The sequence below is a fragment of the Zalophus californianus genome, chromosome 5 (assembly GCF_009762305.2).
Source record: "Zalophus californianus isolate mZalCal1 chromosome 5, mZalCal1.pri.v2, whole genome shotgun sequence".
In the NCBI taxonomy this organism is placed as follows: domain Eukaryota; kingdom Metazoa; phylum Chordata; class Mammalia; order Carnivora; family Otariidae; genus Zalophus; species Zalophus californianus.
The window spans coordinates 154404206-154431508 of NC_045599.1; the positions used below are offsets into that span (position 1 = coordinate 154404206).

The window sequence follows — 27303 nt, forward strand, 5'->3', positions numbered from 1 at the left end:
TCAGATCTCCCTGTGGGTGCATAGCACCTGTAATGCCTTTTCTCTGTGTGGAATCTTGCACTACGAACCACAACATTTGCAGCAAATTGTGCTGTCCAGGGCTCTGGTTTTCAACTTTCAGTTTTTATTGTATTCTACATCTGCTTCTGCCTTCAGTTTAAGTTTTAATCAGAGATTATCTTGGGAAATATGCTGACCACACACAAGAATTACACGTGAAACTGCTGAGTGGGCGTCCTGGTGAGGCAGGATGGATGGAGCGTGTATCAGATGAGAATTCCATAAAGGAGCAGCCCACACCAGTCTGCATCCGTGCCACCACAATGCTCTGGGAACCCCTTGCAGCAGAAGGGGTTCTGTAGGTGCATAGTACAGGCTATGGTGGAAAGTCTCTGCAATGGGCATTCCATTCACCAGCCAGAGGGAAGCCTGTGCTGGGGCCAGCTTGGGTGCTCTTTGTGGAGCATCTGTGTGCACTGGGGCAGGCCAGGCTCAGGGAGGGTCCCACCCTGGTTCAGCCCTTGGTGCCTTGCCCCTTGGCCTCCCTTCTCCTGCAGGCTCTCTCACAATGGCGGCCTTCCTCCTGCCCTCCCTTCCTCCCTGACCTTAGGCATCCTGTGCACTGGACCAGCTTGCCCCATCTGTCCTTTGAATTTTTCACCTTTATCTCTGAAGATAAAGGAAATGCAGACAGCAGCAAGCAGAAGGAAGTGTGTTTGGGGAGTGGGTGTGGATGCTGCTCATTCATTAACCCACACCAGGGCGGCCATGAGGTTGGCCTCCCAGGGAAGCAGCAGAGAGATGAAGGAAGCACCCTCTTCTGGGCACCTGCTGTGCTCTGGACACTGAGCTGGACGTGCACAGATAGATGTGGACCCTGCTCTCAGAGGCCTCCTGTCCCAATGGCAGAGAAGGCCCCAACCAAACCGAAGACAGAGTAAGTTTTGAGAAGCACTGAGAGGAGACAAGATGGAAGAGAGCAGGGCTGGGATCCAGCTGTAGACACGTCAGGCTAAAGGAAGAGAGGGCTCGCTGCCCAGAGGTTAGCGGCCAGGCCCACCCCACAGAGGGAACAGCTGGTACAGCGGCCCTGAGGCGGGATGAGCACGGTGCATTCTGGGATCACAGAGGGGTAGTGTGGGGGCTGGGGTCACGGCCTGTGCAGCTCTGGGGTGTCCTTGGGGAGATGACATCATGGCTATGCATTGGCTTTCTGTGGCTGGAACAGGAAGTGTCTGGTGAGGGGGCTGGGTCCCCCCTGCTGACAGCATCATGAGGCTCCACCACCAAGGGTCAGGGCCTTGGCAGATTCGGGGCCACAGCTACAGTTTGGCCTTTACTTTTTGAGCATTTAGGTTCTGTCATTTGAACATTTTCAAGTCTTAAAGAGATATTTTTGAGCGTGTTCTAAGACCCAAATTGGTTATGAATTCTGCCCTTCTTCATCTACTTGTTTGTAGAATATTTTAGCTTTTCATATTTTTTATTTTATAGACACCACTTAAATTTAACATCTGGATAGTTCATCTCCTTTTATTTCAACCCCTTGTTTTTCTGATAAGTTATAGTAAAGGAAAATAGTAACAGAAAATATTAACTTTCCAGGAGAATGTTTCCACAGTCCCGAAACATCAGAAAGTGGCCAAATGGCTGTGACCGCCCTCGGGATGCCCAGCACAAAGATGCAGTGTGCTCACACCTGGAGCAGGACTTCTGCTGTGAGGCTGTCCCCGTTCTTGAGGTGGTGCTGACCGGCTGACCCCGTGCACAGGTCACGGAGCTCGCTGGGCATGGGCTCTATCAGGTGAGAGGGCTTGTCTCCCAGACAGACCCCTTCACAGCTCACACAGAACCCTGAGTGAAAACCCTATGTCCTGGGCCTCCACAGTACGCTTTTCGAAAAACTCTCCAACATTTGCTCATTGAGGACAAAGTAGGCAAACAAAGATGACCTGCAAATACCTGTTTGAAGCAAGTAAAAGTTTTACTAAAGAGCCATTTCTGTTGAAGATTTTGCTGTAATATTTAAATGTTTTTTTCTCAATCGGCATTTCATATTTAAATAAATACCATTGAGATAAAAATCTCTAACATGTAGAAAGTTTCTTATATGTTAATTTGTTTCTTCTGAGAAACAAAGAGGAAATATACCTCTCTCTATCATAGCAGGACAATCATGGAGCACATGAATTAAAATTGTTTCCACTTCAGAAATAGTGAAAACCAAAATAATAAGAGGGTTTAGAAAATCCACCTGTTCTAATCCTGCAAACCCTTTGCCCCCTCCAGGGAGCTCAGTGGGAGATGTGGGGAACCGTCTGCTCACACTCATTCCATTGTACTCAGGATTTTACTCTGACAAAGAGAGACTCCCCTCCCACAGAGGCAAACATCCAGTCAGTCTTGGAATGTGAGTTATTTCAGAGCAGGGCCTCCTGTGTGTTACAGCACACTGGGGGGACCTGCCCCTAAGGACATGGAGAGCCCCTGTAAAAGCAAGCCATGGTGTGGGCTCAGACGCTACAGTCCTGGGCCACCATACCTCAGCCAGGTCTGGGCTTCAAGAACATTGTGGAGGGCTGACCCATCTCCCACTCCTACAGAAGTTGTTTACTGCCCTTAAGACAGGTCTGAGCCAGCTTTGGCTGCCTTTAGTGGAGTGTGGGGGCAGGAAACAAGTGGAAAGGCTCCAGAGCCACAGATCAGTCATACTCTGCCCACAGGGACTTTGCACTGCTTCTGCCCATCCCCCACCCAACTCCTGCTCATCTGCAGATCTCAGCTGAAACCCTCCCTCTGCCAAGCACCGCACCCCACCTCTTGAGGCAGTCTGGGACCCTTCCAAAGGCTCTCCCTGCAGCCACAGGTAGCCTTTGTCCCGTGCACCTTTGCATGTTATTCCTGTGGCTGTCACATTAGCCTCTGCCTTCCCCACTAAGGCTTTGGCTCCAGGAGGGCTGCACCCATCCCCTGTCCCCTACAGGCACCGACAGTGAGGGAGGTGTGGCAGAAATGGAGCTTTTGCTCCGTGTATTCCAAGCATTGCCTCAGCTGAGTGTGACCAATATACGCTGTCTGCTGAGCTCAGCCTAGCGAGGAGCCGGCTCACACCATCTCGGACACAGGGACTTGAGCCAGGGAAATGAGGTTCCGGTAGCAAGGGTGGAAGTGCCACCTCCCAGATGGACAGCTATGGGCGGGAAGGCCTGGGGCCCTGGACTGGGTGGACTTCCGCAGGCCCTTCCTGTCCCCGGGCCTGACCTCTGACTACAGGGCCAGGAGCAGAGTGCTGTGACAAGAGGCTCTGCAGTCAGACCCGAGTGGGTGGTCAAACAGAGGACGTGCCCCCTAACCTGCAGAAACACAAGGAGAGCTCAATCCCCGCCTGAGTGGGTGGTCAAACAGAGGACGTGCCCCTAACCTGCAGAAACACAAGGAGAGCTCAATCCCCGCCTGAGTGGGTGGTCAAACAGAGGACGTGCCTGTAACCTGCAGAAACACAAGGAGAGCTCAATCCCCGCCTGAGTGGGTGGTCAAACAGAGGACGTGCCTGTAACCTGCAGAAACACAAGGAGAGCTCAATCCCGGCCTGAGTGGGTGGTCAAACAGAGGACGTGCCCCCTAACCTGCAGAGTGGGTGGTCAAACAGAGGACGTGCCCCTAACCTGCAGAAACACAAGGAGAGCTCAATCCCGACTATGCAGACTCAGCTCCCTGAGTCCAAGCCAAGGGTCCCGTTTTGGTTCCTCTTAGTTATTTCTTCTCTTCTATCGTGACATGTCATATGATCCAAAGAAAATATGCATTAGTGCAGATCTCCTCTGTTTAGCATCACTCCCTTTAAAGCACCGAGCATCTGAAATACCTCTGAAGCCCTTTTTGTCCCTCGTGCCCTCCCCACTCTGAGGCCATCTTTGTCCTGATGGGGGACACTCCCGTGCCACCCACAGGCCCAGCTGCACCGTAGTTTAGGTCTCCTGGCGTTGAGACTTCCTACGTTGTGTATTGAGATTCACAGATGGATGTGGTTCTGGGTTCGTGCGTGTCTGTGAACACACATGGAGTTATAGCCCCTTCCTCCTGTCATTCTGTGCAGGCCTCCATGGTAGGAAACACCACACTTTGTGTGTTCACTGTCCTCCGGCACACACTTGTGTCATCTGCACTTCTTGGTCACTGAGAATAGTGCTGCCATGAACGTTCTTGTGCCCAGGAGCAGAGCTGATGACCGTGGGTACCTCTAACTCTAGTGCAAGGCCAAAGTCTTCCCAAAGATGACCGATTTCCAAATGACTTTTCTGTTGCCATGGAGATGATCCTGGGACTTTTTCTTCTCCTTTAATCTGTTGATACATGGATTATATTAACTGATTTTATAATATTAAACTAGCCCTCCTTTTCTGGGATAAATCCTATTGATCATGATATATTGCCATTGTTATACATTCCCTGTCCCAGTTTACTAAGACTTGAGAATTTCTGTGCCTATGTTCATGCATGAGATTCACTCGTACTATTCTTTTCTTGTTCTATCATTGTCAACTTGTAGTATCAAAATTTATGCTTATCTCATAAAATAAGGTAGGATATGTTCTTTCATTTTCTGTTCTTTAGAAGAGTATATGTAACATTGGAATTGTTTGTCCCTTAGGTGTTTAATAAACTTCCCAGGGAAGCATCTGAGCCTGGAGTCTTTCTAGGCAAATGACTGATGATTGATTTTGTTGTTTTGTTTTTTTATGGTTATAAGAATATTTGATTTGCTACTTGTGTTTGAGTTATTTTATTTTTTCTGGGAATTTGTCCACCCCAATCAAAGTTTTAATTTATTAGGATAAAGTTATTCAAAATATCCTCATATTTCTAAATATCTACAATATTGGTAGTTAAGTCTCTTTTTTTTATTCTTTACCAAAATTGGGAAGTTTTTGACCATTATCCATTCAAGTATTTTTCCTGCCTCATTTTATCTCTCCTCTCCCTCAAGAAATCTAATTGTCCATATATGAGATCTCTTGATACCGTACCATAGGTTCTTTAGGTTCTGTTATTTTTTATTTTCCCCTCAATTATCCCCTGTATTCTTAAAATTGGATATTTCTATTTCTCTGTATTCCATGAATCTATATTCCATGAATTTGGCCCTGGCCACAAGAGCCATATAGCCGACGGACCCTTTGGCCTCCTGATTGTAATATAAACCTTTGACAGGCATATTCATTAAGAAGCAAGGATGTGGGAGCAACTGTGTCTCCCAGGGGGCAGTTTGTCTTTGAGGCTGCACGGTCTCGGAGGGTTATGAGCATGACCCACGATGGTGGCCTGCCAAGTGTGGATTCTGTGTTGTGGAATAATCCTTGAGCCTCCCACTGCTTCACTGAGCAATAATTTCCTTACCATCCTCACATTTGGTCTCTGCTCTTTGTAAAGGAGAGAGAAGAGACTGGAGAATGAGCCAGTTTGTGCTTTGGGAATGGGTGATTAATGGTGTGATTAATGTGTGACTCCTGGGCTCCCTCCTCCAGGGACACGAGTGAGGTCTGTGTGGCTCCCAGTCTCTGAGACACTAGGATCCAATGCCCAAGGCAGGAACCTTGAATTTCCCACCAATAGCAAAGTTGCTTTTTCAGCAATTGGAAGAGCGTCTTGTCATCGTGGGAGAACAACAAGAGCACTGGATGGGCGGCTGCAGCCCGTGACCCTAACGAAGTGACCCCTTCCTTCCTTGGGCTTCAGATTCCAAAGCCGTGCAGTCAGTCACCAGTGATGCGGAATCTGCTGCTTTCCCAGCCCGGCATCTCTTCTCACGTCTGAGTCCAGCACCTCAGCTTGCCTTTGGGAACCCCATGTCACCTGCCTCCCATCCAAACAGTTCCAGAGGGCAGACCCCACTTTCCACCCACTTCAGAGATGGGTGTATGATCCAAGTCTACCCAACCCCTTGCTCTATTTTCTGGGTGATCTGATGGCTTCAGGGGTGAGAATGTGACTGAAGCCAGGCCAAAGATACTTAAAGCCATGAACTTTCATGGAACCCAAGGGAAAGAAAAACCCTTCCCAGTAGAATGGATGGTGAGTGAGTGTCAGCCTGGAAGTGGGGGGAGGCCCCAGATGCAGTGAGAGAGACTGTGCCTGTGAATGGGGCCACCCCAGAGCATTGAGCAGGATGGAGAGTTGGAGAGGGTCCAGGTCACATTGTGAGAGTGTGAGCCCCTGGGCCTGCCAAGTCCAAAAACACTCTTTTTTTTTTTTTTTAATTTAAATGCAATTACCCAACATATAGTACATCATTAGTTTTTGATGTAGTGTTCAATGATTCATTAGTTGCGTCTAACACCCAGTCCAAAAACACTCTTAACTTGCCTCTTGCAAGTATTAATTTACTTCCACCATTTAAAAAATATTAATTCATTTTACTTTAGTAAGTGTGTCCAGTCCCTTGCCAGCCAGAAAATGCTAGCTGACACATCAGGATCGACAGTCCCTGAGACTCCCCGGCATGCCATCCTCACTGCACGGGGCATGGCTGGGGGAGATAAGACAGTGAGTGGGGTCAGGTCTTAGGGAAGCTGTTCCTTCTCGGTCCCAGGAGAGGAAAAACCCAGAACAGTGAGAGGAGAACCAGCAGCAAGAAGAGGCCCTGGGTGGCTAAGTGGTCTGTTTGTATTTTTCTTATTTTAGGGTCCATTTTGTTAAAGTGTATTTTTACTGGGAAATCACCCATTTCCTTTAGGTTTCCAGTCTGATGCAATAGGTTTCTCTTGTTTGACCTCTAATTTCTACTCTCTCTCTGTTTTTCGACAGAGTTTTCACAAATAACGAACAAATATTGATATGTTATTATTTAGTAAAGTCCATACTTTATTCAGGTTCCCTCTAACCCTTTTCCTGCTCCAGGATCCCATGCAGGGCACCACATGACATGTGGTCATCGTGTCTCTTTAGGCTCTCCTGGGCTGTGACAGTCCCTCAGACTTGTCTTATCTTGATGGCTTTGGCAGTATTGAGGAGACCTGGTCAGGTATTTGGTAGAAAGTCCTGCATTCAGATTTACTGTGTTTTCCTCATGATTAGACTGGGGTTATGGGTGTTGAGGAAGCAGATCACAAAGGTAAGGTGCTCTGTCATCACTTTATATCAAGGGAACATGCTCTGGAGGTCACTTGTCACTGTCCGTGTTAACACCGGTCACCTGGCTGAGGCCTTGTTGGTCAGCCTTCCCCACCATGAGTTATTCTTCCCATGTGCATCTTCATGAGCAGGAAGACACTGTGTGGAGCCCACACACTTTAGGAGAGGGAAGTTTCACCTCCCTGATGGGTGGCTGAATGTTTACATCTGTTATTTGGAATTCTGTTAGGAGAGGTCTATTCAACCCATTTGTAAGAAAACTATGTGATCTGTTAATAAACCAAGTAATTTAAAAGATCTCAATCCCATTGGTTTCATTGAACAATTAATGAATCAGGCAGCATCCCATCTAGAAAATACAAAGGAGCTCCTTTGAGCTACAGGGAAGGAAAGGTTTTTAAAGAGGTATTTATTTTGAGAGAGAGAGAGAGCACGAGAGGGAGAAGGTGCAGAGGAAGAAGGAGAGACAGAATCTCAAGCAGACTGCACGGAGCGTGTCGCCCACTGTGGGGCTCAATCTCATGACCCTGAGGTTTCCATTGGCTCCACTTTCTCTTTGATATAATTCTATCTTTGTGGGGTTTTTCTTGGTACTTCCTTACTTTCTGATACTTCAAGATTATCCTGGCTCCTATATTTACTTAATCCCAGTATAAGCCATTTCTTCAAAGAGCCCTGGTTCCTTTTATTAGAGAATGGTATTAAAGTCTCACCTGTGGGACCTGAATGTGCTCAGCGGACAATGCAAGGCAATATATGCATGTATTCCAACCTATATAAACACACCTAATTATAAGGATTTCTGTGTGGAACTGTGTCCATATTAAGCTAAAGATGAGTTTATACTGCTGTCTCCAACCTGGTCCGCCACCACATGGAGATTGTGATCTTCTCCCTTTGCTGATCTGTAACTTCCTACTCTAACAGTGACAAACCTGGCTCTCACCACCGGTCCTTTATTTAATTCATTGCTCCGTTCCAGATTACAGATGTGGTGTTTTCAGAACTGTTAGCTACCACTCTGATGGCAGAGAACTTTATCAAATAGAGTCTACTGTGTACGTACAGTACATTTTTTCTTTAATCTACAGATTCCATTCATTTCCAAAGTTACTTAGGTCAGCACCTTTTGTCATACAACCTACAGTGAGGGTTTTTTTCCCCCCATATGTTTCTAATACATGACATGGATGAACTTTACATGTATTTTTCAAAGTGTTAGATTATGTGTCACGTTCTGTATTCCATTGAAGGGAAGGAAGAAATTTTCCCTGGTCCAAGGTTCTTACCACGGAACTAAGAATGAAATCGACATGAGACAGAGTAATAGGAGAAAAAAACCCAAAATGTAATGATGTGCACAGGGAGACCCAAAAATGAAACTGAGGTCTAAAGAAATGACCAAGGAAGCCAGGTTTTATACTTTTTGGACAAAGAGAAAATACACCTGCGATGAAATCACAGGACAAGGAAAACTTAACCTTGGGTGCTTCAATTAGTAAGCAATTCTAAACAGAATTTGGGCTGGGGTCGTAAATTAGTAAAAATTAACAAGGGTTGTTTAAACAGCCTTATGGGCTCCAAATCTCCCATCTCTGGTGATGCCAAAATCTCTTTACCTTCTGGTACAGGGATATCTTCATATGGGAGATAGATTTCCTGCTTCCAGGGGGACAGAGGAGGGTCTAAGTATCCTCATTGCATAGGCTGTCTCTTAAGTAACTTTTATTTAAAATGATCTATATGTCAAAGTGGCAGATTTGGGGCAGCCTGCCGTTGACCCCTACACCATCCTGTGACACTCCCACATCCTAAACAACTTAATTTCAGCAGATTATGATTTACTTTTTGGGATGTAAAAATGTTTGTGTTTTTTAAAGATTTTATTTTTAAGTAATCTTCACACCCAACATGGGGCTCGAACTCACAACCCCAGGATCAAGAGTTGCATGCTCTACCGACTGAGCCAGCCAGGTGCCCCAAAAGTTTTGGGTTTTCACAGATGCAGAGTGGCAGGTATAAATCATTAAAATATCATGGAATTCACCCCCTGATCCTTTTATCATCTCTAGTTTTGCCTTTCCAGAATCTCCTACAAATGGGGTCACTCAGTGTGTAAGCTTTTCAGATTGGATTCTTTCACTTAGAAAAATACAGGTAAAGTTCATCCATGTCATTGTATGGGGTGATGGTTCATTTCTTCTTATTGCTGAATAGATTAGCAGGAGAAAAACAAGTCAAAGTTTAATAGCACGCATACATCCTTTATTCATGGGAGATACCCAGGAAAACAGAATAATTCCTTGAAGTGGCCCAGCCCTTACCCTAAATGCTATCCTCAGCGAAAGACCAAAAGATTTTGGGTGGTGGGAAGGCCAGTTAAGGGATGTTATCAGGAGAGCACAGTAAACAAGGGTATGGTTGTTACACAGATTTAAGTCTGTGCCTTCTCTTTTGGTGAGAGTTTCTTGAGTTTTAGTAATTCTGTTCCTGATACAGAGGGAGACAGGCTTACAAATGGGGCATTCCTTTATAAGCATAGATTTCACTCACCAAAAGGCAATTTTTACCCAGTTTTCAGAGATTCTCCCATGTCTGCTGTTTCTTAAAATTAATCAGCCCAATATCTCTTGTGCCAAAAATGTATATTTTGCATGGCATATTCTGCTTCCTTCACATGGATGCACTCAGTTTGCTTATGGATTCATTTATGGAAGGACATCCTGGTTGCTTTAAGTTTGTAACCATTATGAATGGTATGCATAACTACTACTACTGTGCATAACTGCATGTGAGTTTTTGTTCGGAAATAGTTTTTCAAAGCAGTTGTCTAAATACTAGAAGTGCAATTGTTGGATCTTAACATGAGACTTACTTAGGTTTCGAAAAAATGGCCAAAATGTCTTCTGAAGGGACAGTTGCTGCCATTCCTCACCTTCCAGCAATTGGTATTCTTGTTTTTGGAGTTTAGTATTTGTGATAGGTGTGCGGTGCTGTCTCACTGGTTTTTAAATTTGTACTTTCCTAATGATGATGTCAAACATTTTTGTATGCTTATTTTGTATCTGTACATCTTCTTTGTCCAGCATCTGTTCAGATCCTTACCCATTATCAATTAGGATGTTTGTTTCCTTATCGTTGAGTTCTGATAGTCTTTTGTATTTTTTGAATACAAATCTTTTACCAGATTTGTGCTTTGCAGATATTTCCTCCCAGTTTGTGGCTTGTCTTTTAGTTTTCTGAGCAAGCTCTTTCACAGAGCAAAAGGTTTTTTTTTTTTTAAGATTTTATTTATTTATTTGACAGAGAGAGACACAGCGAGAGAGGGAACACAAGCAGGGGGAGTGGGAGAGGGAGAAGTGGGCTCCCCGCTGAACAGGGAGCCCGATGAAGGGCTCGATGCCAGGATCCTGAGATCATGACCTGAGCTGAAGGCAGACGCTTAACGACTGAGCCACCCAGGCGCCCCGCAAAAGTTTTAATTTTAGGAAGTTCATGTTATCAATCTTTTTCTTTTGTGGATTGGCTTTTGGTGTTGTGTGTTAAAGCTCATCACCGAACCCAAGACCATGTGGATTTTTTTCATTTTTTTTTTTTTAAAGATTTTATTTATTTATTTGACAGAGAGAGAGAAAGAGAGAGCAAGCACAAGCACGGGGAACATCAGGCAGGGGAGAAGCAGGCTCCCTGCTGAGCAAGGAGCCCGACGCGGGGCTCGATCCCAGGACCCTGGGATCACGACCTGAGCCTCAGGCAGCCGCTTCACCGACTGAGCCACCCAGGAGCCCCCTTTATTTTGATAGTTTTACACTTTAAATTTATCTACAATTTTAAATGGATTTTGGTGTAAGTTGTAAAGCCTGTGTCTGCATTTCACTTAATTCCGTACGGTTTCTAATTAATAGTTTCTATTTCTGGAGAAGTCAGGGGATAATTGGACTCCATTTCAGTTCGAATTTCCCAAATGTAATGGATTCAGCTGGACCCCAGAAGGGACAGGTGCCTCCACGCAACTGAGTGCACCGCATCCTGCACTGCCCCCACCTCCCGCCGGGAGGCGCCCGAGTCCCGCCCCGCGACCCGTGCGGGGCATGCGCGCTCAGCCCTCCTCCTCCCGGGCGAGGACAGGTGTTCCAAGGCCTCAGGACCGACCCGCTGTGCTGACGCCCAGGCTTCGGGAGGACTTGGGGCCTCAGCCACCGTCAGGAGCCGGCCCCCTCAGGACCCGCTGTGGAGACTTCGGGAGGACGTGGGTCAGCGTCCAAGCTGACGGGAGCCGGCCTCCTCAGGACCCGCTGTGGGGACTTCGGGAGGACGTGGGGCCGCGTCCACGCTGACGGGAGCCGGCCCCCTCAGGACCCGCTGTGGAGACTTCGGGAGAACGTGGGGTCGCGTCCACGCTGACGGGAGCCGGCCCCCTCAGGACCCGCTGTGGAGACTTCGGGAGGACGTGGGGCCGCGTCCACGCTGACGGGAGCCGGCCTCCTCAGGACCCGCTGGGGAGACTTCGGGAGGACGTGGGTCGCGTCCACGCTGACGGGAGCCGGCCTCCTCAGGACTCGCCGAGGGAGGAGGAGGTGAGGAGAAGCCGCCTGAGCGGGGACTGCGGAGGGGGTGCGAGCTCGCAGGACCCCGCGGAGGAGGGGCGCGCTGTGTAGACGCCGGGGCTCTGTGCGCCGTGACGCGGGGTCCCCGCGGTGCTGTGCGCGGGGCTGTCGGTCTCCCCTTCCTGGGCTCGGATCCGCTCGGGGGTCCCGGGGCCTGTGTTCGCGCGCCCCTCGGATTCGGTTCCGGGGCCCCGCAGCCGGGCTGCGGTCAGGCAGCGGCCCCCCGCCGCGGCGCTCGCGCTCCCCGGGCCTCGGCCCTGCGGGTCCTCCCCGCGGCCGCGCCGTCGGGGTCGGGGCGGGGCTCCGCCTGCGGCACGAGCGTCGGCGGCTCGGCTTCTCGGGGCCGCGCGGACGTGGTGGTTTGAAGAGGAGCCGACTCCGCGGGAAACCCGCCAGCGCAGCGCAGCCCCTCCCTCTCCGCACTCAGACCCCAGCCGCGTGTCCTCGCCGCCCGCGGGCTGCCTCAGGGCGTGTTACCCCCGACGGGGCGCCGTCCCGCGGACCCACCACCGAACCCTCAGAACGTGTCCGGTGCGCAGTTCCCGGCCGTAGCTGGGGTCCCGCGGGGGCACGTCGTTCTCCAGAACTTCTTCCTTCTCCCCGAGGGCGGCTCTGTCTGCGGGAGACGCCAGCTCCCCGTCCCCTTCCCCTCGGCCCCGGCAGCCACATTCTACTGTGTGTCTCGGGACACTTCCGGTAAGTGGGACCACAGGGCGTCTGTCCTTCTGTGACTGGCTGATGTCGCTCAGCGTGATGACTTCCCGCTTCATGCGTGGTGTCGCCTGTGTCAGAGCCCCCTTCGTTTTTAAGGCTGAATCGTGCTCCGTGGTGTGTACACCGCGTTTCGTTTATCCATTCGTCTGTCAGTGGACACTTGGGTTGCTTCCCGCTTTTGGCTGCGGTGAAAAATGCTGCTCTGAATAAGGGTACTTCTCCTTTCAATTTTGGGGGTATGTATCTAGGAGTATAATTGTTGAACCATACGGTCATTCTACTTTGATCTATTTGCCTAAATGCCAAAATATTTTATACATAGACTGCACCATTTGTCACAAGCAAGGTGTAAGGGTTTCCGTTTCTCAACATCCTTTCCAAAATTTGTTATTTTACTTTTCTTGATTATAGAGATTCTCTTGTGTGTAAAAGGACATCTAACTGGTTTAAATCTTCATTTCCATAAAGACTAAGGATGTTTAACATCTACTCATGTGCTATTCACCATTTGTATGATTTCTTTGGAGAAAGGTCTATCCAAGTCTTTTGTCTATTTTAAGAAATGGGTCGTCTTTTTGCTGAGGAGTTGTAAACGCTCTTTACATGTTCTGGGCAACAGACTCTTATTAGATACATAATGTACAAATATTTTCTTCCATTCGGCGGGCTATCTGTTCACTTTCCAGATGGTATCTTACGATGTACAAAGATTTTTAATTTTTTTTTTTACATTTCTTTTTTAAGAGTGAGTCAGTGTGCGAGTGGTCAGGGGCAGAGGGAGAAGGAGAGAGAATCTTAAGCAGGCCCCACACTCAGTGTGGAGCCTGACGTGGGCTCTATCTCATGACCCCGAGATCATGATCTGAGTCAAAATTAAGAGTCGGACGCTTAACCAACTGAGCCACCCAGGCACCCAGAACAGATTTTTAATTTTGAGGATATTATTTTATCTATTTTTTTCTTTGCTTTCTTACGCTTTTGTGTCAGATCTAATAGCATTGCTAGATCCAAGGTTATGAAGATTCATCCCCACTTATTTCTTCTAGAGTTTATAGTTTTACCTCTTACATTTAAGCCTTTAATGTATTTTGAGTTAATGTTTATATGTGGTGTGAGGTAAGGGTCCAGTTTCATTCCTCTGTACATGGATAGCCAATTGTCTAGCACCCTTTGTTGAAAAGACCCTTCTCTCCCCCAGTGTAATGTTGTCCACCCTTGTCAAAATTCAGTGGACCATAGATGAAGGGGTTTATTTCTGGGCTCTCAGTTGAATCCCACTGATCTGTATGCATATCTTTTTTAAAAAAATTATTTATTTTTAAAAATGTTTGAAATTTAAATTCAATTAACATATAATGTATTATTTGTTTCAGGGTGAATGCATACCTTTATGACAGTATCAAAATGTTTTATTTACTGTTGCTTTGTATTAATATTTGAACTTTGGAAGAATGACCTTTCACCTTTGATTTTCTTTTTCAAGATTGTTTTGGCTATTTTGTGGTCCCTTGAAATTCCATATGACTGTTAGGATTAGCTTGTGCAGTTCTTTCCAAAGGCCTTTGTGAATTTTCTTGGGAACACATTGAATTTCCACATTGCATTGTGCACTATTGCCATCTTATCAATAGTATGTCTTTTCATCACCGTGGGGTCCTCAGATTTATTTAGGTTTCCCTTTCTTTCAGCAATGTTTTGTAATTTTCAGCGTACAAGACTTGCACCTTGATTACATCTATTCCTAAGTATTTTGTCCACGATAATGTTCCCTAAAATGGAATTGTTTTCTTAAATTATTTTTTGGATGATTCATGGCTAATGTATACAAATAAGAGAGATTCTTGTGTATTGATATTAACTTGTGTATTGATATTAACTGTGTATTGATATTACAAATAAGAGAGATTCTTGTGTATTGATATTAATTAAGATTAACTCCACAATTCCTCTGTGAGGTGGACTACCTGGTGTGCACAGAGGTGGACATGAAGTTCCGCGACCACGTGAGTGTGGAGACCCTCTTTGGCACCCTGCACCCCAAATAGAGATTCTTGTGTATTGATATTATTGTTGATTGTTTAGGAAGCTCTGTCTATAAGATGATGTCATCTCTGGTCTCTGAATAGACTAGTTCTACTGTTTTCTTCCACATGTGGATTTCTTGCCTTATCATTCTGGGTAGAACTTTCAGTACGATACTGAGCAATGAGTGAAAGCCAGCATGATGGACTTGTTTTTGATTTCAGAGTAGAGCTGTCAGTCCTCAAAATTGAGCATGATGTTTGATTAGAGTTAGGGTTGGGGTTAGGGTTAGGGGCTAGGGTTAAGGGTTAGGGTTAGGGTAGGTGACCGTGTGACCCATGAAGCCCGACAGTCAGCATGCTAGAGCCAGGAACACTCCCCCTGTGCTGAGCTCCCCGGCAAACCCTGCACGTCCCCTCCCCTGGCTGACCCCCTGCAGGTTCTGTCCCCACCTGCCATGAATTGAGCACCTTTGGGCACAGCCCTTGTTTCTATGGCCTACAGACTGGGTAGAATCAGCTGCATGGGTTTCTAGCCTCTAAGCCTCAGGCTCCCCTTTGTAAGATGGGGTCCTGATGGCTCCCATCTCTGGGAGCCAAAGGTAGGGAGGCCCCACCAGCAGACGCGCTCAGGCCAGGCCAGGAGGGTGGCTGTTGCTTAAAGCAGCCCAGGGCCTGCCCCCCTTGAAGAAAGTGCACACGTTTACGGCCCAAGTTTTGGGGTCCTGCTGCCAGCCTCTGGCAGTGACCCTCCTCCAGCCCTGTCCCCTGTCCCTGTGGATACATGGTCTTCCTGGAGATGTTCCCGCAGAGAGTTGAGAAGCAGTTCATGGTGGGACACAGGGTCACCTACTACGTCTTCACCAATCAGTTGCCCGCCGGGCCCCATGTGCCCCTCCGGGAAGGCCGGAGGGTGGTGGTGCTCGAGGTTCCCGGCACCCCGCGCTGGGAGGACGCGTCCATGCAGACAGAGCACGTGATGATCCGCCGCTTCTGTAAGCAGCTTTTCCCATCATCGTGCGCTGAAATAAAGTTCTCAGACACCAATCTGAGCGGCCATGCAGGGCTGCCTCTGTAAGTAGGGCAGCAGCAGCTGGGTTCTGCATATCGCTTTTACGTCATTTTTTATCAGAAAAGCAAAGGCAGACGCCTCAAAGCGTGGGAAAGGAGGACAAAGGGATGGCAAGTACGCTGAAGCTGTGAAGCAGGCCTGCACCCTCCTCTACGCACAGGCACGCAGGGAGGCCGTCATGGGATCGGGGAAGAGTGGGACGTTTGTGCTAGCAAACACCAGGTGCAGGAAGGGGGGCACGGAGGGTTACATTCTTTCCTGGCTCCTAACCTTTGCCCTGCCCCTGGGGATCATGGGATCCTGCTCCTACCGGGCCATTGTGGTCAGTAGCCTGAGAACAGGAACGCTGCTGACGTTTCAGCTGCTTCCACAATCACTCCTTAGGGCTGACAATATATTTTCTAAGATTAACTCCACAATTCCTCTGTGAGGTGGACTACCTGGTGTGCACAGAGGTGGACATGAAGTTCCGCGACCACGTGAGTGTGGAGACCCTCTTTGGCACCCTGCACCCCGGTTTCTACCAGGCGGCCCACAAGGATTTCAGCTACGAGCATTGGCCACAGTCCCAGGTGCACATTTCCCAGGGGCAAGGGCTACTTTGACTACAAGGGGGCCTTTTCTGGGGGGTCGGTGGTAGAGGTTCACCAACTGACCTTGGCCTGTCACCAGACAATGGGGGTCAACCTGGCCAATGGGATCGAGGCTGTGTGGCACGACGAGAGCCACCTGAACAGGTACCTGCTGGGCCATAAGCCCATTAAGGTGTTGTCCCCAGAGGACCTGTAGGACCCACAGCTGCTGGGCTGCCCCCCATCATGAAGAAGCTGAGATTCATGGCTGTGCCCAGAATCACCAGGACGGCAGCAGTGGTTAGTACTTGAGGAGTCGTTTTGGTGCCCACCGGGTCTTTCACTCGAGTTAACAGATGAGTCAGAAGGAAGGACGTCCTCAGTTAGGAAGTATAGACGAAGGTCAGAGTGGAGGTGGGCAAAGGCCTCTTTCAGAGAGCAGGGAAGCTCTGAGCTGCTTCTATACACCTTGCCCTGCTCATCGCTTCTGGCTGCCTGGCCCTGAGTTCTGTCCTTTCAATGAATTGGTCATCTAGTAAGTAACATGTTTCTCTGAGTTCCATGAGCCACTGGAGCAGATTATTCAAACCTGAAGAGGTTGTGGGGACCTCCAATCTGTAGCCCATAGCTCAGAAACAGGGGTGACTTCTCTGCCCAGCCACTGGCTGACCACTAAGTTAACAGCACAGGGATTCAGTAGCCATACACACAGCAAAGAATACAGACTTGACAAAGTAAGTTCAGAAAAGTCACTAAACCAACAGTAGCAACTACAACGAGCAGCAATCATGAAGCCTGGCGTGGGGAAGGTCTGATGTTCGGGATGCTTCCATTATAATAATCATAATCACACCCTGGACTTGTCACTGGGGCCAAGTCCCCTGGCTGGGGGCCAATAGCTCCTACATGTTCCATGTGCCTCTCTCCCTGGCTCCTCCAGCCATGCACTGTCCTGTGCTGCTTCCCAGTAGAGGTCCGTTTTCACCAAAGCCAGGAAGATGGGATGGGTTTTTCTGACTCCGCACCCCCCGCCCCACAGTGTTGCAAGAGAGGAAAAAGTTTTCCTCAACCCTTTTAAGGTCCCTGGCTGAGTCTGGAAATTGACAAAGACAGATGGACAGGAGAAAAGCAAGCAAAATGTATTGATTGTTTTGGTGGGAACCTCACAAGACCATGACGACCAGCAGAGGTGACTGGAGCAGACAGCTCTTCTACCTTTTAGACAAAGAAGCAGTAAGTGTGTGAAGAATTGACAGACACAGGGGTTTGGACTAGGGCTCGTAAACGGTAAAGAAGGTAACTAGGAAGATAAGGGTTCGTTTAACCAGGTGTGTTCGTATAGACCCCGTGGTCCTAAATTCCTTGACTCTGGTGATAAGCACGTCATCCCTGTGGTCCGGGGAGAGAAAGTTCCACATGGGAGTCTTCTGACCTGCTTAAGGGAAGAAAGGCTGATGGCTGGGGGTCAGAGAGACCTTCTTGCTTCTGCTCTATGCAAAAGTTCTTTTAGCTTCTATATTTAATTTGCCAAGGTGCCATATTTGGGTTAGTGTGTCCTGACCCTCACTGGCCTGGTGCTGTACTCTGTCTCCTAGTATCCAGGATATTGGGTGTGCTGCTGTGGAGACCTCCCAGCCCTGGCGTAGCCCCTTGTCCAGGGAGGCGCCTGCCTCAAGGGGAGGGTTGCTAAGGGTGGCCGCCCCTCCTCAGGGAGATTGGGTGGGAGAGTGCAGATCTTACTTCGAGAAACTGACTTCATTTCCTGAAAAGGTCTATCTGATAGTGGGATCATACAGGAGTTCTATGTTTAGTATTTTGGGGAAAATCCATCCTTTTCCCAGCATGGCTGTGCCAACCAAAGTCAATTCCGGATGATTTTTACCTATAAACCAGAGATTTTTCAAGAACTCCAGCAGAGAACATGAGGAGAACATTTTCATGACCTTCGACAGGCAGAGATTTCCCAGGATGCAAAGTATACTGACCGTAGGCACAAACCGGTGACTTAGAAACTATGAAATGAAGAACTTGTTCTCCTTCTTCCATTTCTGGCTAGTGTGCTGGTCTGTGGCTCGATCCCACCTCAGGCAGCTGGAAGGTTGACCTCCCAGGTCAGCTACCACTGAGATGGCTACTGTTTCTAGAAATTCTTTGGGTGTGGCCAGGTTTCCCCACCTGTGCACTGATCAAGTCGGCGACCTCTAACAGTGGAGCCATGGGTCCTCCAGGCATGGTCCCCCCCAATCCCCCAGTAAAGCCATCCCACTGAGGGTTTAGGGGGACGGGAGCTGCCCCTAGGCAAAACTGGAGATTCTCACTGTCCCTACCTGGCCTTCAGATGCTGCCTCTGGTGTCTTCTTGGAACCCTGACCTGTCAGTTTTCGGCAGCTGGTCCAGTGGTACCCTCACTTTCTGGGAGGGGGATTTGGAGGAATCTGCAGTGTGTCCTGCAGCCTCACCAGGATCGCTTTTTGAAGGCACATCGTCTGGGCCATCTGAGGACCCAAGACTGTGGGTCTGTGGCCTGGAGGGATTCTGAGCAGCGCTGGTGGGATGGGAGGGCTGCAAGGCCCAGAGGCAGGTTTCCAAAAGCTGTCTGGGGTCCCTGGCATCCTACCGTTTTCGAATCAAAGCCCTGAGATCTTTAAAATGCCAGCCACGGTACAGCATGGGCCACAAAAACAAATGTCCCTGTGCACCCACCCCACCTAAACTATTGGCCATTTCTTGTCACTTGAGCTGAGTATAAAGGATTGGGAGTTGGGGCTTGAGGGGGGATCCTGGGCCAGACTTTGTATTTGGGGGACAAAGGCCATCAGACAATCTTGTGCTGAGCCTGAGGATGGGGTCTGTGTGGAGACCCCAGCTGCAGGCACTGCTGTCCACTGATGCCCCCTCAGGCTGTCCAAGTGCCCCTGCTGCTGGGGGAGCACCTGCCCCGTCCTCTCTGCAGAGGGCTCACTCCTGCACCAGGTGCGCCTCCTCCTGCGAGTCACTGTCAGCCTGCAGCCTGGGAGGGTGGCTACCCAGAGTTCCTCCAGCTGCTGGGGGAACACCTGCCCCCTCCTCTTTGTCTGAGAGCTCTGTCCTGTACCAGGGGCCTTCTCTCCTGCCAGTCCCTGCCAGCCTGCAGCCTGGGAGGGTGGATACCCTGACAACCTCCAGCCCTGGGGACAGAGCCAGTGCGATGTGGTCTCCCAGCAGGTCTGAGCACCAGGCCCGTACATTGCTCACTCTCCTCCTGTGGGATCACTGTGCCACATCCTCCCTCAGGCTCCCTGGGCCCAAGTCCTCCTCTGCTCAGGGACCACTCCCTGCCCAGGCTCCACATGGTGAGACTGGGAGCAGATCATCTGGACCTTCTGGACTCTCGCTTCCGTGCCCGTGACATGGGCACAGTGCAGCCTCACAGACTGCTCAGAGGAGACCCATCGCAGGAAGAACGCAGGCCGCTGCAAGGGAGATGCCAAGTGACCCCAGAGGGAGCGCACGGGACTTGCACAGGCCCACCAAGGTGCTCTCCCCGGAGGACTTGTGGGACCCACGGCTGCTGGGCTGGCCCCCATCATTCCCCGGGTCATGAAGAAGCCGAGATCCATGCTGTGCCCAAGCATCACCAGGACACCCAGAACTCATGAGGCGCTGTCCCCAGAGGAGCTATGGGACCCACGGTATTGGGCTGTCCCCTGAAGGACCTGTGGGACCCGCGGCTGCTGGGCTGGCCCCTGTCATGAAGAAGCTGAGATTCGGGCCATGCCCAAGAATCACCAGGACACACAGAACTCATGAGGGGCTGCCCCCAGAGGCCATGCAGGACCCGCGGCTGCTGGGCTGTCCCCTGGAGGATCTGCGGGACCCGAGGCTGCTGGGCTGGCCCCCCATCATTCCCTGGGTCACGAAGAAGCTGAGATCCATGGCTGTGCCCAAGAATCACCAGGACATCTGGAAGTCACGAGGGGCTGTCCCCATCTCCATCAGGGGGTGCTGCCTTGAGCGGAGCTGTCAGAGCAGATTCCTACTTCTGTCCCCTTGAGGGAAACTGTGGAGCCCAGCACTGCTTGCACGGGCACGCCAACGCCCCAGGCACCCCTGTGCACAGGAGGCCTGCCTGGGGGCACACGTTCCTCTCTTTGTGGTCACTACATTTTGATCATTTCAGGGTCATTTGCAGCTGTGAACGGCTCCAGTTTTATGTCAGAGGTTTTTCTGTGTCAATGCTGAGCAACCATCTTTAAAAAGAACGATTGAGGGAAAAGGTTTTCTCTCTGGTTCTAAACAGACATTGCCTGTTGGGGCTGGGAGCAGCCCTGTAGCAGCCATGGAGCCAGAACAGGCGCTGGCCGGGTCTTCCCTCCCAGTCCTTACACCTCACCGCAGCCATGGGGCTTCAGGGTCAGGGTGCGCCGAGTCACCTCTCAGACCCCCCAGTGCCCTCACCACCAGAGGCCTTGGCCGTGGCCACTAGCTCGACCTCCAGGAGCGTGGAGCCCTCTGGGCTATATAAGGTTCCTGCCTTGGTTTTAAATGGCTATTTCTGGGCGCCTCGGTGGCTCAGTTGGTTAAGCGGCGGCCTTCGGCTCAGGTCATGATCCTGGAGTCCCAGGATCGAGTCCCACATCGGGCTCCCTGCTCAGCAGGGAGTCTGCTTCTACCTCTGACCCTCTTCCCTCTCGTGCTCTCTGTCTCTCATTCCCTCTCTCTCAAATAAATAAATAAAATCTTTAAAAAAAATAAATGGCTATTTCTATGCTGGTGTTTGTGAAATGTGGGCACTCGCTCTGTCTGGATGCGCGTCCCTTGGGATTCCTCAGTGCCCACCAGTGGGTTTGCACTTGCGCACTTTCTCTGGACCAGCTGCCTGCACTGTGTCTTAGCAAGCACTTACTGAGCTCAGTCACCCAACAAGGGGCAGAGCGTGAGAACGAGAACTAAGATACAGGCTCCCTGCTCCTGGGCCCTCCAGGGATTTGCGACGGCCCCGACGTCCTGACTCACTTCTTTTGTATTGTGGTATAATGGACATACAGTTGATACCATGAAGCGCGTTTCAGTGGCAATAAGTATATTTCCTGTTCTGCACTGGCTACTTCCGGTCCATTGCCACAATGTTTTCATCATCCCCAACTGAACCTCTACCCACGAGACCCTAACCCCCCATTCCCTTTCCCCAGCCCCGGCACCCAGCAGCTCCTTCCACCTCTGTGATGGGAGTGCTCTCCATCCCTCACAAGTGGGGTCCTCCAGTGTCGGTCCTTTAGGGACTGGCTTATTTCACATGGCATAATGGCCTCAAGGTCTGTCCCTGTGAGCCTGAACCTGACCCCGCTTTTCCCCCAAAAGTGTGGCTCAGCCCTCTCCTGTCTGAGCCGAACCTCCTCAGTCCCCTCTGCTCCCCTCACCTTCCTCCTCAGCCTGAAGATGATCCCAGCCAGTCTGCAGCTCTGAAGACCTGTCCAGTCCGGATGCCAGGCACATACCCCGGGGGCCTCGGGCCTCACCTGTGCCCCATCTGTCCACGTCAGGTGCCTGCCCCCCTCCCCCAGCTGACCACCTGCACCTCCCACAGGTGTCCCCATCTCAGAAGAGGGAAACACCAAGTCCAGACCCTTGGAGTCCTCTGGGACTTCTTGCTTGCTACCAACTCTCCCAGCAGTGAAGTGGCTACTGGAGGACATTCAATGTCCAAAACATTTAAAGGCATACGTGAGTCTCTGCTGCCTAAGGCAATGGATAACAGTTGGGGCAAATAGAAACCAGGCAGAATCACCGGAAGAAAGGCTGAGGAATGAGGAGCTTTAGGGAAGAAGGGTCTGGAAGCTCTGACTGCCCCTACCTGACCTTCAGATGCTCCTCAGTTACTCCTGTGCCTCTGGTATCTTCCTGGAACCCTGACATGGCTGTTTTCAGACAGCTCGTCCAGCAGCACCCTCAGTTTCTGGGAGGTGTATTTGCTGGAATCCACAGTGTGTCCTGCTGCCCCACCGGGATCGCTTTTTGAAGGTGTATCGTCCGGGCCATATGAGGAGCCAAGACTGTGGGTCTGTGACCTGGAGGGATTCTGAGCAGAACTGGTGGGATGGGAGGGCTGCAAGGCCCAGAGGCAGGTTTCCCGAAAGCCGACTGGGGTCCCCGGCATCCTACCGTTTTTGAATCAAAGCCCTGAGATCTTTAAAATGCCAGCAATGTTACAGCATGGGCCAGAAAAGCAAATGTCCCTGTGCACCCAACCCCACCTAAACTATTGGCCATTTCTTGTCACTTGAGCTGAGGTCAAAGGATTGGGAGTCAGGGCTTGAGGAGGGTCCTGGGCCAGACTTTGTATGTGGGGGACAAAGGCCATCCAGACAAGCTTGTGCTGAGCCTGAGGAGGGGGTCGTGTGGAGACCCCAGCTGCAGGCACTGCTGTCCACGGATGCCCCTCAGCCTGCCCCAGTGCACCTGCTGCTGGGGGAGAGCCTATCCCCTCCTCTCTGCCTGAGGGCTCTCTCCTGCATCAGGTGCACCTCCTCTCTTGCCAGTCACTGTCAGCCTAGAGCCTCGGAGGGTGGCTACCCTGACACCCTCCAGCCCTGGGGACAGAGCTGCTGTGGGTGAGATGCGGTCTCCCAGCAGGTCTGAGCACCAGGCCCCCATAGTGCTCACTCTCCTCCTGCAGGCTCACTGTGCCACATCCTCCCTCAGTCTCCCTGGGCCCAAGTCTTCCTCTGCTCGCGGACCATCCTTGACCCATGCTCCACACGCTGGGACTGGGAACAGGTCGTCTGGACCTTCTGGACTCTCGCTTCCATGCCCGTGACATGGGTACAGTCTGGCCTCACAGACTGCTCAGAGGAGACCCAGCACAGGAAGATGCAGGCCACTGCAAGAGAGATGCCAAGTGACCCAGAGGGAGCACACAGTCCTTGCAAAAAGCACTGGGCTCACGGGACCCAGCATGGGATGTGGGCGTCAGGCCAGGGGGCACAGGGAGTCCTGGTGGGGGTGGCACTGGTGGGGAGGCCATGGAAGGGTCCCAGAAGAGGCAGGAGACAAGGAAGACGACAGGATAGAGCTTCCCAAGGAGGTTGATGGAAGGATCAGAGAATCGCAGAGACCCTTGGGAAAACTCAGAGGCCCTGGAGATGTTGGCTGAAACGTGTCATTTGGTCAGAAAAGTTGGGTCACAACACCCCAGTCGACACTGGATGATTTACTCTTTGTTGGTTCTAGGAATCAGTAGGTACCTGCCAGTAGAACTCACATCGCATGAAGTCTAGGATATACTTACTTTTCATCACTTTTCAGGACTAGATTTTTCTAGAGGAAGTGCTAAGCATGGGTCTCTCCATTCTTTGTGCAACTGACCTGTTTTCAGGAGCAGATTCCTGGTGCTCATCACCAGTGCTAGCCCTGAGGACTGCCCCGTCACCTCCCACAGTGGACGTGACCATGTGGTTTGTGGGGTGCTCACTGATGAAGCCCCAGTGCTCAGTACACAGCAGGGACCCCAGATCCTCTGCTGAATGAGGGAGGATGGGAGAGAGGGAAAGAGAGAGGGAGGAGGGAAGGGAGGACGGGAGGGGTAGAAGGGAGGGAGGGAGGCAGGGAGAATGGGAGGGAGGCAGGGAGGCAGGGAGGGAGGGAGGGGTGGAGGGGAAGGAGAGGGAGGGGGGAATGAATGAGGGAGTGAATAAATGATGCAGGGAGGGAGGGAATGAAACCACAGAAGCTGGATCCATACCTCAGGAGCCATTATTTGGGGTAAGGTCCAAGGGCATCACAGCCCGGGCCCTGGATGGTGGCTCAGGGCACGTCCATCTGTCCTCCCAGTGCTGACCTTCCTTCTCCTTGCACCCGCTGTCATCCTGGATCCTCTCCCCCTCCTCCTCAAACAATTCTCAATGTTCCCAGGAACAGCGTGGCAGGAAGGGGGGTCTCAGGAGGGGCTTCCCGGATCCTGTGCCCCGGATGACACTGGGACAGTAGCTGCAGGGCATTCTATCATGAGGACGGGGACCGTGGATCCCGTCCATCTCCTTGGGCATTAGTCTTGGTCCATTCCCTGCTCTCTCCAGCACCGCTGTGATGAACACTCCTGACAATACATCTGTGAAAACCGAGCCAGAGTTTCCGGGGGTGAGTCCGAGGCTGAGCATACCAGGTGATGGGTGCACCTGTGGCCTGGGATGGGTGCTGCTCACTGTTCTCCCAGACAGGGGTGCCTGTCACCGTTCTCTCCAGGGGACCTCTACTTCCTCACGTTTTCCCCAGGGCTGCTGGTCCCTAGACCAGACACCTGCCGGTCTGAGGGTGACCAGCGCTGCCTCCATAGGGTTTCCTTTGCCGGAGCCCTTCCCCAGGAGCTCCCGCATCTCTGACCCATATTCCCTGCGTGCCTATCCTTCCGCCTTGGACTTGCATGTGTTTGGTCTCCGTCCCTGTGGAACCCAGTGACTTGGAGCGTGGTTTGGACCAGAGTCAGGTGAAAACCTTCTCTGGCCTTGGGTTCTGAGCAGTGCTTTTGCCCTTTGTGGTGTGTCTTCCAGCTTTCTGCATTTCCCTGGTTTCTGTGTGGGCCACAGGAGGAACCAGCGTTTCCTGTCTGGGGTCAGGCTGTGGTGGCCCAGAGATTGTGCCCATAATTCCTAAAGTGGCCTCTATGATTACATGTGATGTGCAATCCATCGGGATTTCAATATCAAATAAGTGAAATTCTATGTCAAGTAAACACAGGAGAAAACGAGTCCCTTTTGAAAATAGGTGGGCAGACACAAAGGCCCTTACTGCGTGATTCCACTTATGGAATCATCCAGAACAGGTAAAAGAACAGAGAGAGAGAAAGCAGTTTAGGGGTTGCCAGGGTCTGCGCTGGGGGATAAATGGGCAGGGAGGCCTTCTGGTTCGGGGACTCCTTTGGGGAATGAGATATTCTGCAGCAATGTTCTGGGGTGTGGTGGCACAGCGTTGGGCATGTACTTAATACTCATGACATGTTCAATTGAAAACAAGTAATTTTATTTAAAACAAATAATAAACAGTATACAGAACATGAAAAGATAAAATAACAGTTAATATGAACCAGAGAGAAAGAACATCGGGGGAGGGGATGAAACACTCTGATGAGGCGTCAGGGTCTGGCAATGGAACTAAGGGGATGAAACACTCTGGTGAGGCGTCGGGGTCCGGCGATGGTACAAGGAGCTCTCCCTGCAGGGCTGTGGGCTCTGGATGTGGCTCTGGGAGCCCTGCAGGAGCAGGAGTATGGGCAGGGGTTAGGATAGGGGCAGGGCTGGGTGTAAGAGCAGGGCCAGGGGCAAGGGCAGGGGCAGGGGCAGGGAGAGCGGCTCTGGCAGGGGCAGGAACTGTGGCAGGGGCTGGGGCAGGAGCAGGTGCCAGTTCTTCCTGGTCCATGCCAGGCTCTCCATGGGCAGGTGCTTGGTTACCTGCCGGCTCCTGGTGTGCTCCTGAAGTCGCTGTAGGCACCACCCCTCCCCCCAGAGCTGCTGATGGAGTTGGAGCCAGCTCTAGGTCCTCAGAGGGTGGAGCAGCTGTGAAAAGAGAAAAGCTCACCTCTGTGCCTACTCTCCATGGGCCTTTGCAGAGACAGAGCCCAGCCCAGGGCCTCCCAGAGAAGCCACAGCCGGGAAGGAACCCTCACAGGGACATCTCCCCGACTGCAGTCCACCCGCTGTGTGCTCTGAGCCCAGTCTTGCTCCTGGCCCCACACCAGCCTCTGGGGGCTCCTCCCTGTGGGGCCAGGAGCGACCCATCCCCACACACCACAAACACCCAGCCCCAGCCTTCTCACCCTCAGCCTTGGCCTCCGTGGGCTCTGGCTCCTGGACCACTGACCGGTGGACAACCACCTGGGACAGTGGTCTGGGTTGTGTAGGAGGTCTTCCCCTACAATCCCCAGCATCTGCTCCTGGGGACCCCTGTGGGGTCACCCCCTCTGTCGAGGAGACGGAGGGCGTGTCCAGCAGCCTCCTCTCCATGTCCTCCGTTGCCTTCTGCAAAGACAGGGACCGGTAGCCGGCCCAGAGGTATCACAGCCCTCCCCGGCCATCCGCACTGTCCTCCTGCCCAGTCCCCCTGCTGCTCCCAGATCAGACACACACCTGTGCGTGCACAGCCCTGCACCCGGGATGCAGTGACCCATCTCTGCAGGGCTATCGGGATCAACCTTGGGCAGAAGGGGCAGCGCCCGCACACCCCATCCCACCAGCCAGCCTTGACCTTGAACATGACCTGCCCACTGGGTATCTGACCCCTCATCAGCCTGCTCCTGCTCGGGGTGGCCCCACCCCCATGACCCCTCTTTACACACACACTCACACACACACGCACACACTCACACACGTGCACACTCACAGACACACACAGGGAGGGCACCTGGGGCTACACAGGTCATCAGAGTGAGTGGGGCTGGGTGGCCGGCTCTGGGCCTCCTGCTGTCACCTTTCTGTCCTTCCGACCAAATGGCCAGAGGCGGTGGGGAGTCCTGACATGAAATCCCCAGCGGGGGACAGCGTCCGCAGGGCTCCCTTTCTTCCGCCTGCAGCCTCGGGACCTTGGCAGGCAACACATGAACATTTTGCCATTAAGATCTCCAATGAAATGAGCTGGGCAGGGGGCTGTCTGTGGAATGTGGGTGCCTGGTTACCGGGGTTCCAAATTCTGTTGGGCTCTGTTGTCAGGGAAGTGAGGTCACCACTGCCTGGGGTCCCCTTACCTAACTTCCTCCTCACACAAGAGCCCCCCGAGGGGCCCCCTCCCCCGCTGCGGAATGCTCACCCTCCCCCCATGCCGCATCCACACAGTGACACCCTCACAGCCCACCCACAGCCCCGGGAGGCCTGGGTGCAGCCGGTGTCCCTGCTGTGAGGACACAGAGCTGGGTTCAGACCGGACTCTTGCGCATGCCCAGGGCTATGACCCTGGACAGACCCCGTGCCTCTCAGGGCCTCCCCAGGCTCCCCATCTGCACATCGGGGTATTCTGGCTTCTAGTTCTAGGGACGCCATCAGGGGTAGGACCTTACACGTGTTCCATACCTGCTATCACAGGAGGCTGGTGCATACTTGGCAATGCATGGATGAGCCAAGGAGCTGGGCTTGGCATGGAACACAGCTCAGAGGGGCTTGGGTCTGCTCTGGGGTCCAGGCAAAGCCACCCCCCTCCTGCCTGTGTCCCAGCCCCCGTGGGAA

At 51.5% G+C, this 27303-nt stretch overlaps 1 protein-coding gene and 1 pseudogene across 1 annotated transcript; one reads left to right on the plus strand and one right to left on the minus strand.

Moving 5' to 3' along the window:
- The first annotated feature begins 15257 nt into the window (after positions 1-15257).
- LOC118356973 lies at positions 15258-16716 on the plus strand (annotated as a pseudogene).
- Positions 16717-22794: 6078 nt separating this feature from the next.
- On the minus strand, positions 22795-26733 carry LOC118356974 (vegetative cell wall protein gp1-like). The gene is made up of 5 exons (XM_035727541.1): positions 26555-26733; positions 25905-26106; positions 25540-25644; positions 25210-25341; positions 22795-22976 (listed from the first exon to the last, which is right to left on the minus strand). The coding sequence occupies exons 1-5, from the start codon at positions 26687-26689 to the stop codon at positions 22795-22797; spliced, it is 756 nt and encodes a 251-aa protein (XP_035583434.1). The 5' UTR covers positions 26690-26733.
- Positions 26734-27303: the final 570 nt, after the last annotated feature.